Source organism: Bombus terrestris, chromosome 17, assembly GCF_910591885.1.
Source record: "Bombus terrestris chromosome 17, iyBomTerr1.2, whole genome shotgun sequence".
NCBI lineage: Eukaryota > Metazoa > Arthropoda > Insecta > Hymenoptera > Apidae > Bombus > Bombus terrestris.
The window spans coordinates 11,181,333-11,192,877 of NC_063285.1; the positions used below are offsets into that span (position 1 = coordinate 11,181,333).

Consider the following 11,545-nt stretch of genomic DNA (forward strand, 5'->3'; position numbering starts at 1 on the left):
AAAAAAACACTTATGCAAAATTTGTGTAATAACATATATATTAAAGGAATTCATTAAAATTTGATAAAGTTGTGTTAAAATTTTTTCAATGAGATTGTCAAAATTACATTTAAGGTATATATATACGAAATGTCATCGATCCTAAGTTATATAGTTATAAGTTACAATATTTAATTTTGTTTATATATTTTATATATTTTATATTAGATGTTACAAAGAAATGACATGTTAATTAAATTCTAATATATTTCACTTTATTTACTTTGACTTAATTACACATGTAATAAATGTAATATATGTAATACATTTAATACATCTCGGATTTCATTATGTTCTTAATAATAAGCGATATAATAATTAGCGATGATCATACATTTCGAGTTAGCGAAACATTATCTTTTTACTACAAAACTATACTGTCAACGATAGGTAGCGACGTTTGAAGCCATCGCTACTTTTCTTTTTTTGTGTTTCACCGCGTGGCTCCCTCTGTCTTCTTTCATCTTCTTCCAGCTCTAAGTTTCTTTCCGTATCTCTTTCCTTTCAACATCTCTTTCTTTCTCATGAACGCGTTCTCTTTCCAAGGGAGGATCGTGGGCGGAAATTAGAATAACCAGTCTAGTCAGTTGTATTGTGGTCGGCGGGCGGTGCGCGTCTATTTCGTGGCAGTGGAGATTTTTTGAAATACCGCCTTTCTCTATTTGTATTCCAATATGCGGAAAAAGGATTTTTGTTAACTTTGATTCTAAGAAGGTTTAGGACTTGTAGAACTTGGTCTAAATAAATCAACCGTGATCTCGTTCGAATGGAAAGTTCAATGATATTTTGTGTATCCTGGATGTTTTGTCGGTTTCTCTCCCGGTGATCGATCTTGGATATATCGATTGGATTGCGTCATGACAGACCTGCATTTATCGAAGGCAGCGTATGTATCATTATATAGACATACATTTCTTTATATAAATGAACTGTCAGTATGTATTTCTTTAAGTATCATTCTAATTTGATAAAATATGTTCACTTCTAGTCAGTTTTTGATTTGATTTATTACACTTTTCGTTGCAGGTACTATATCTATTTGTAAAATTTTAGTAGTATACTATTTGTTTGATGATAGTTGATCTAATATTTGGTATGACGAGCATATCTTATAGTAATTCATATATACTTATTAGTTTGTATTATGATGCACACAATTGTCAAAGATAAATCTATCAACAAGTTACTTTAAATTGAATAAAGATTATATTTAAATTATTTCACATTTTTACGTATCACGATTTTATATCAAGATTATAATTATAAAACAAATAAAACTAAAAAGCGTTGAAAGATCTAATTTAAAGTGCATTTACGATAAGATGTAAAATATAGCGAAATGGCTTAGTTGACTTTTATGCGCGTATTCAATGACACAGCGAACGTAGAGAATGTCAATGAGATTTATGAATGGTCGTATAATATATGTTAATAGCAGTTATTACGATACTAATACTAAAGAATTGATATAGATATTGATTGGTTGAATCAAATTTTATTTTATATTGGAAGACAGTGCAAAATTATTAAACTATATAAATTTATTTATAAGTTCATAAAATCCAAACAACAGTAAAATCTCTTAACGATAGTACAGTTCATAGCCTATTAATTAAATTATAAATATTTAATGAAATTATATCGTGTTCAGAAATTATTTTCGAGGTAAATGTAATACATATGTTACATTTAATATTGATAAAGTGAGTTCTATATTATAGGCGATTCAAATTATGATTACTTAATATTGAATAATTTAAGTAGTTAACTATGAATTTGTTATTAGGGTTATGCATTATAAATCTTTACATTAGCTCCTAACTTTTGTCAAAGAACTTGGCCAAAGTATCGAGAGATCTACGGTGTATAGCCGTTTTGTGTTGCTGTGATTCTAGTACGCGAACTGCGTATGTTTGCCACGCAATCGAGAAGTACGATTGGTAGAAGCGCGCGCATCAAATTTTAAATAGCCCGGGAGAAACCTTCGCCTCGGATAGAACGTTACGCTTTCTATTTGAGCGACACAATTTTCTATTTCTAATCATTTCATTCATCCGATGACCGATTGAATCAAACCTTAATTGTCATTCGAAATCTACTACTACTATATCTTTTATTTAATTTTGTTTAATTTGGAATACCGAGCATTTACGAATTAATTAATGCGTAGATTGTTGACGTCGAAGGACAATCCATACGAACTAATCTTATTAAAATGTACAGTTGTTGAGAAACACGTTTTACTAATTACAGTATATTTGTCGTTAACGATTAGTCATGATACATATGCATGTATATGTATATACTAATATTAAAGAAAAATCGCAGCAAAGTCACAACCAAATCGCGGTCAATTGATTCATGTCAAAACTATTCTAATGCGCGTGCGTACGCATACTCATGACTATACCCCGCTCGGGATACAACTACGGATGTAATTACATCGCAAACGAGCCGGAAGTGGAAACGGTCTGGCCGGTTTTGCCGGTTAAATGGCCACTTTACACGCTCGATTGTTTCAACGAGTTGTTTAAAAAATACATTTTTGTCCTCACGAATGTTTTATCTTTTGTTTCATTCTTTCCCTACATATATACAGTCAATAAAATTAATATAAATTAGAATTATTTATATGATTACGATAGTTATATACATAGAATCGTTATAATTATTGCATCGATATTATAATCAATATTTTGTTTTCATATCTCTTGATGCAACAAGTATCTCCTTAATATAAATATTTATCAATTAAAATTAAAATTCTAAAAGAATTATTATAATATTAAAATAAAATTAAAATTATAGAGGAAATTCTATAACTTTTAATTTCGGATAGAAGCAGCTTAATACTCTTCTTTAGAGAATTAAACACTACATGCAGAACGGTGTATAAAAAACAATGTATAGTTCCATTTAAGAAACCAAAGGTCACCTTGAGATCTCGAGAACCCCTCCACCTGGACAAGTCTGGTAGTCGTCATAAGACGTCCCCCTTGAAACAGAACAAGTTTTATCTGAAACGTTCCTTCGAATATCCGAATATCGTACAGTTTAGGGGATATTTGCGTGGACCGATTAATACGAGTCTGTATATTACTTCTTTTACCGTCATTTAAATTCAAATACATGATAATTATTTGCTAGATTTTTATCAATTATCGTATTTATTTCTATTTGCTATTTACCGTTCCTCCCTCGTTTAAGGATGAGCTTTTTTAAGTTTACAATTCAATTTCTAGGATCAGAGATTTATACATTTAAGGCAACTTCGTATACGTAGATCACGTTTTACGTGTATCTCATTCGTTTCTACTGGAAACTGTCTGTGATCAAATTCTAACGAGATGGAAAACACTTAGACTCTGAGTGTCTCGTCGAGAGATGTTACAACCGATAAAAATTAAAAAATGCATGTTAACCGAGGACTTTGCAATTATTTATCGTTGTTTCGTACAACGAACATTTTCATTGCTTGCATACAAATTTTCCTTAATATCGTTATCATTGCTCCAGCGATTAAGGAATTGGTCGAAAGGTAACAAGCGTGGAAATTGTTTTAGGTGATGCCTCGGGAGCCTAATCGGGCATATCTGTTGGCCGTGTTGCTGCTATTGGTCGGTCTCCGCAAGGCTGGCTGCTCGACATCCGCTCCCCGATATCCGGTCTGTAAACCGGGTTTCGAATTTTGGTCGGTCGAGCGTGCCACCTGTTGGCCTTGCACCAGATGCGCTCCTGAATTCACTTTGAGTCCCTGCGCCGTTTACAAGGATGCTATTTGCGGACCGCTCTCCGCTCTCGAGCTCGACTGGTCTTTCCTCTCGACCAGGAAACGACCGGAAACCGGCCAAAGGAGCCTCGAAGCGGTTACCTCGAAGGTGTTATGGAGGTTCCCCGACCTGGACCAGCAACAGATTAGGCAAGAGTCGAAGGATTTCGCTGACAATTCACAGCCAGATATCCAATCGAAAACGAAGGACCAGGTATATAAGGTCTACGGTATTAAGTTGGTTATCGGAAATCCATCCATCCATTTCCCATGCATGTCCAGTTATTCACTTAGCTGAATTCACCACGTTGAAAGACAAGTGATTTATCAGTGACAGGGTGTGTCACAACGCGTGAGACCCATTTCAGGAGTGGGCACGAGAAACAACAAAGAAAGTCCACGTGAACGTGCGTCCGATCTGATTTTGTTTCAAAGTTACAGTCATTTACTTTTGTGTTTCAACAATTCGCAACAGTTTACCTTCATAGAAGGCCCTTGAAACGTCCGAAGGCCTCGGTCTGTACGCAAGTTTGCAGTTGTCCTATCAAAGTTTCGTGGTCTCTCAAAAATTCCAGGTGTATAATCGAATAATACAGAGTAATAAATTTGAGACAAGATCAGATAGGAAGTATGTTCATTGTTTTTATGCCTTCTGTCCATTCCTGAAATGGGTCCCACATGTTGCGATACACTCTGTGTATTTGGGGTTTGTTCATCAACGAATGGAACGTTAATTTTACAATGAAATTCTAGGTATCGAACGAGTCTTCTTATCCAAGGAGCGCAGCTACTTCCAAGGAGAGAATCCTGTGGGACTGGCAAACGGTCGCGCTGATCCTTGCGGTGTGTGCCTGTATTCTCTTTTTTCTGGTCGCAGGATGCTCGGCTTTGGTCTACGCGAGACAGTGGCGTCGGATGAAGAAAAACTTCGAGCCCGGTAAGAATTCAACTTGTTATTAGTAATCACTGGACTGCGGATTTTCCTGCGTTTATGGAAAATTTCGCGATGCGAAGATGCATCGAACGCGCACAATTTACGAAAATATATAGAATATTCAAAGCAACATACTCGTTACAACGTAATGGACGAACCAAAATCTCTGCTTAGCTTTGCTTTCCTACTTGTCGTTAATTATGTTCATAAAAAAATGAATTTGCATAAATATTCGCAGTCTAGTAATTACATCTATTGTTGCTTACGCATAGAAACGAAGCTTTATGAAATGATTGCACAGTAGGAAAATTGAGTTCCCCGTTAAGGGCGGAAGAGGAGATCTTTTACAATTTAAAGGTTGCTAAACGAATCGCTCTGAATTCCTATGAGAAATATATATCACGCGGTGTCCACGTGAATGCCAGCCGAACCCTGTCACTGTATTTTATGGGTGTAATGAAGCAGAAAATGTTGTATAAACGTAGGTTAAACAAAGCTTTATCAAAAAGTTGTAATAAAAGCACGAAGTATGGAAGGAATGGACTCGTGGTTTCGGTGCTATAAGACAAGAATAGATTTACAATCGATATAATCATTAGCTATTAATAGTCATGGTCAATGTTCCTATCGATATGAAGATTTACTCGGTATTCCTGTGGGTATTTTGTATTTTTACCATAACTTTTTAATAAAGCTGCAAATGACCTATACTTGTAATTATACCCGGAAATATCGCCTGCCGTGTGTATTACACTACTATCGAGTGTACACTATCGAGTGTACCAAACATTAGTAATAGGTAATATTTCGCGTTCTGGTATTTTGTTACATTCGATTCCGAAGGATTGTTATATGTTTCCTTGGAGGGGGATAAGAAGTCCTTTAAAATGCAAGACAGATTTTCTTCATTAGAGGGCCGCTCACGACCTCTGCTCACCTTGGCTCGATCTATCACGCCCGGATATGACGTCCCGGTATCCGATGCTTCTCATTTCTTTCGTGATGCTCCGTTCCGCGTTCTCTTTGTACTCGTTTACCAACTTATGTCATCAATGATTATACATATCACTCGCGAGATACGTGCCTTTAATTGGGGACATTTGGTATCATCGAATCGAAGTCGGTGTAAGGATTGCCTTTAATCGTAACAAGCCTGATACCTGCATTTACGTATCGTTTTTATCGATCAGCATGCCAATATTTAGAAAAACCTCTCATTCGACGATATTGGATTTCCGAAAGAATTATTTAATGTACATACAAGGTGTCTCGTTTTAATCGATCCACGCAAATATCTCCTAAATTGTACATTATTTGGAAAAATGTTCCAAACAAAGCTTGTTCTGTGTCGAGGAAAACGTCTTATAACAATCACCAGGTTTGTCCAGATGTCGACGTATTCGAGATTTCGAGATAAACGTTCGCGACCTTTTTGAGAATTAAATTTCCTTCGTAATAAATAGCTTTACAAATCTTGTTAACTTTTCGATATTGTGCATGACTTATTTAGTCACGTTACAGATATCAAACGTTGCTTCGATGCGAATTATATTAATTCTATACGAAATTTGTTTGCAACTATAAGAATTAATATGGAATTATAAAATCGAAGGTTTTTCATTTGCTCGGTGATATTGCGGCTGATTGTTCGCGTCATTGAGCGGCACGAAGGCGGGAAAGGCATTCGGAAGGCTGTCAAGATTTTTCGAAACGTTGAAATAACATCGCGTACGAAATCGCGTGACCCAGCTGCTTTAAATTCCTTACGGTTCGTCCAGTACTGTAAAGCTGTAAACGGGCAATGTTCGCAAATCGCCGTTACGATGTTCACAAACCAGAGGTTGCACGCGTATTCGAGATCGATCGCAGCTCATCGACTCTGCGTCTCGACGAACACGACGCACACTCGTATTTTTTGAGATCGTTTTGAGAAATTCACTTCCGAATAGGATTCAATACCTTAAAATTCCTGGAAATCTTGCAAGTCTAGAAAGTCTCGAAAGTCCCGTAATCTCCCTAAATCGTGCAAATCGCGGTCGCGCAAGTGCATTTCCGATCTTTCGAACTTTCAAAGATATCCAATAAATTCCAACACTTTTATGACTTTCACAACTTGCAAGACTTTTAGGAATTTTACGGCATTGAATACGATTCAAAGTGTTTCAAAGTACTTGGCAATCCAACATCATGGATGTACATCGTCAAAAATATCCGGACGTTAGTTTATTTTGCGACAAGACGTATTTTAATTATGAAACTACAGTTAAATCATACTTGAATCGCTATAGCTACTTATAATATACACGTGTTATATTAAGTATTATATTATACTCTTATATTACTTAAATATCAAATATACATACGGTGAATATTAGAGAATATGTAATTATAATTAAAACATATTATTTCAATATCTTCTAATGCGTGATTTAGATTTATATTCCGATGATTCCGTAAAGAAAAAGTAGCAAATGTTGCTTCTAATTACCAATTCGGCATTAATTTGTACACCTTGTACAAAATTAATAAAATTCACACGTTGTTGCTACAAATTAATCCAGATGTCCGTATACTTATGAGCGGCAGCGTACGTGTACAGAGAAGAGAGAAATTCGAATGGTGTTATGATCTACAATCTACAATGAACGTTTGTACGATGTTACTACCCGCATTTGCATAACGAGCGTTACGCAGAACTCATCAACGCCGGAACCCTCTCTTGTCCCCTCTATTCTTCCCGATACCCCCTTTTCCCCTTTTCCTCTTCCCCATCTTGCTGCCACCCACGCTTCCCGAGGAAGCGTACTATCTAGCGATAGAATCGATCCGTTCGATCCCTTCGATCTTTTTACGAATGTTATTGACCAAGCACAGCTACCCTTGTCGATCTATCCGCGATTTAGTTGCAATTATTTAGTACAAAATCGAAGAGTGCTCGTAGAGAACATCGTAACGGGCTCGTTCAGACACGGCCGATATAGCAAGCAAGTAGCAAACAATATAGTATCTTGCCCTGTGTGAAAGCTAAAATTTATTCAAGTGGTTTAGCAAAATGGTCATTCGAGTTGACGAAAATTTGTCTACTGTCTTCCGGTAAAATAGACCGCAGCTGTAGCAGTCGAAGTGTACATCTTTTTAAAAGCAAGATGTTCGGCGTAGGCAAAGAACCATTTTCCGGGCAATTTCCTTTCTTTCTTATTTTTTCCCGTCTGTTTCCAAACCTGATCGAAGCAGGTAATAAGCGTCCCGATTCTAGCGACGAATCTGACAAGCTACTAACGATCTTCGCTAAAGAAACAGAAAGAAGGAAGCACCTGATGTACACTTAATCCCATCGCTAGTGAACATTTGTGGAAAACCTTTGAATCGTCACACGAGTCGGTATGAATGAACCACTACTCTTTGACTTCGATGCCGGTACGACGCTGTTAATTCTACGATCAGACGCATAATGTTTCGTGTAATCTACTGTATCGTTGTAACAATCGTAGTATTATTTTTCCGAGAAGTGACCGGGAAAGTGGCAATCTGTTGGTGTAAATGGAGGTTTACAAGAACAAAAGTTAAAAATATAAATCGTGAGTTGATTATGGATAATAATAAAAAAAAAAGAGTGATATTCGGCGGAGAATCATTGAAACGAGGCTTTCGCGTTGAATCTCAGCCGAACGAATTCGCAAGGATATCGCTGGCTAACGTAATTGTGCTTGACATGTTCCTCAATTGGAATCAGAAGGTATTGTCGGCATTCTCACTAACGGATTGGTAATACAAGCGAATGGTCGTGCATTCGGTACCGTTTCATTGCTGGTTCTGCCTACTAAAGGGGACCGAGGATAGCCCGCCTCTTTTGTTAGAGTCCATTACCTGATCCCCCTAACAATGTTCCTTAATCGTAACAAATTAACGATAATTCTCCGACACGGACCTTCGCAAAGCGATTTGCATTGCTGCACAAGTATAAAAGTAATTCTCGCACTCGCGCAGTATAATTATAGCGACGATTCTTACAATTTCAGTTTCCTATTTCTTAATAATTAATAATTAATTTTAATGATTTTTATAGGAACGCTTTTAAAAGTAGCACTTGCATTTATACGAGTCTTTCGATCCCGTTTCATATCATTGCTACATGTAAGAAGCGACCAACAATTTCAAGATTACCTCTTACAATCTTAATACTTAGTCCGAGTTGGAAAAATTATTTAAATTCCTCTGAATCGTCTCTGTCGGTGTTAATTACGCGAATCGGTGGTGTAACAACAAAGTGTATACGAATTAAATTTCAAACGGTAGAATTTGAGAAAATACTTGTTAGAAGAGGCATGCCAAGCGAGGCATTCGTTTTTCTAACTGAATAGTTCTTCGACCTGTGACTAGTCAGGCTTTTCTTCATGGGGAGAGAAACATGACTTCAGACCGGAGCGAGACTATCGTTAGATTCATCCCATGGGGCCTTGAGAAAGCAGAACTGCATTCCATAGTCGTTCAACTCGCATTCCATCCTTGGGCAGGCGATACGATCGTTCCAACTTGTACCACTAGATTATCAATGAACAATAACTTAAATGATCAGTGTCCTAAATTACTGGATTTCGTAAACGTCGAATTTTCTAGCAATGATAGTAAATTAAAAATTGTTAAACTACAACATCGACGTTGACTCGAACCTCTTCATCTTCATCTTCGTCGCCTAAAAATCATAGATAGAATAAACAATGTAATATTTAATTTATAAAAATTACACGATTGTACTTTATATTTACTTTGCTGTTCTTAATATAATTGAAAGTTCGTTCGTTCGTAAGGAAAATAATTATAGTTTGAAAATTATAGCAAAAAGTTGGGAACTAATAATAACTATAAATAAATTACTCTATGGCAATACAAAATGGACGTGATCAGACTTTTACGCATTTATGAGAATGTGCTAAAATTTGCCAAATTGTACAGATTATGCGGAAATATAAAATATACAAAGACTAAACTAAATTTGTTGTTGAAGCTCGTGTAGAGTAAAGAGCGTTCGATATTTTCAGTGGGTCTAGAAGAGATCTCGGCTCGATTAAATTTAATGGTCAAGGCGGAACTAGCCGAACTGGTTGCCGGCGCACCAATGAACCCTGGTGATCCCGAAACAAGGTGCCAGTATCTCGAGAAACTCTTAGGTAAGTAAATTCTTTGAATCGGCTTGTTCGGTTTTAAATTGTATTTTCATCGTTAAAAATCTTCTCCGTATCTTTATGTACCCAAAAATGCTATATAATTGAAAAGTAAGAAGAAAATGTATGCTTTTCGCGTGACATTGTGCTGTATTCTATAGGGTGTATTATAACAAACGGCACTCGCTTCAAGACAGGAGTGAACAGGAGGCATAAAAGTAACGAAAAAGATTCATACGAACGCGTGTTCTACCCGATCTTCCTTTAAACGTATAGTCATTTCGGCGTTTCGATAATCCAGTTTCAATATGCCCAGAAACAATTTATCGTTTCTTCTGGAAAACATACGTTCTCAATCTGAGTCACTTTCGTCGCTAGTGGGCGATGACAATTTTCAATGGGAATATACTGTAGTATAGAGATAGCTCGACTCGCGTTCCTTCCTATTTGTCGCCTTTGTTGGCAACACCATCGGTATTTATTAAAACAGTCAGATTCGTATGTCCAAGTGCTCAGGCTTTTCAAGTCTGTGAACAATTGTTATGTGTAATGTGATTCACACGTTTATTTAAGTCGTAGTTTTGTGGTCTAATTTTATAATATACATTAATTAATCAATTAATAAGAATCTACCCCTACCACGTACGTATAGCGTTCATTTGCTGCAACAACGACGTAACTAAAAAAATCACAATTACAGGGAAAACGAGTTTGAATGCTCCGAACTGTTACAGTTTCGCGATGATGCAATCATCGTGAGCGACGCAACTGCCACCGTACGGCGAATTTTTGAACCTTGCTTGTACGTCTCTAGCGGTAAAAAGTACATGAAACAACTATTTCTACTGTACCGATAGCTCAAAGGCTACAAACTTCGTTTTCGGTTATGTCGTTGCTGCAGCAAATTACCGATGTGCTAAGCACATTGTACAGGCTGTGTCGTTTTAATCGATCCACGCAACGTACGACGTGGTAATGGTATTCGAACTAATAACTCGAACAATATAGGTATACATCTTCTTTTTTGCAGATCGAAAAAGGGAGACTCCTGTGGTGTCCGATTGGCCGGAAGTCAGCGGGAACGTTTACATAGAAGACGGAGATCCTTCGAAGAAATTACAAATCGCTAGAATTCATCGGAATATCGAGACGATGTTAAATCAGAAGAAAAGTTTCAGCGATTGATAGAAACGCAAGTGGAATATGCGTGAAAGAAACCGCTTTTGAAGAAAGTCGAGTTAAAATTTTAATCGAGGACTATTTTATATTTATATTCGTAATTACGACTCGTTATTCAACGCGGTAGTTGAAATAAGGAAATTACGCCGAAAGGTACAAAATCATATTCGACGATTGTACGCGAGCAATTTGTATTATTTTTTTAATAATTTAATAATTATATCTTTATATATATTTTGTTATTTAAGTAGATACACGAGTAAGGAGATGGAAGAAATCGTTGCTCGAAGTCTCGAAGCTCGAACGTGATCGAGCGACGACCGACTTGCCCCGTTCAATTATTTATTTCTTCTTAGTAGCTTTAAAAGCCGCCATCTCTGTATTATAACTATGCGATGTATGTATTGAAAAACAAAATAAAATGGCATAAACGTTTTCGCTATAATATTTTACATCTAGAAG

General features: G+C 36.5%; 1 protein-coding gene across 1 annotated transcript; it reads left to right on the plus strand.

Moving 5' to 3' along the window:
• The first annotated feature begins 616 nt into the window (after positions 1-616).
• LOC100651623 (tumor necrosis factor receptor superfamily member wengen) lies at positions 617-11,518 on the plus strand. The gene is made up of 5 exons (XM_003401896.4): positions 617-925; positions 3,603-4,022; positions 4,562-4,745; positions 9,782-9,910; positions 10,935-11,518. Exons 2-5 carry the CDS (start codon positions 3,606-3,608, stop codon positions 11,087-11,089), a joined length of 885 nt encoding a protein of 294 aa, XP_003401944.1. The 5' UTR covers positions 617-925; positions 3,603-3,605; the 3' UTR covers positions 11,090-11,518.
• Positions 11,519-11,545: the final 27 nt, after the last annotated feature.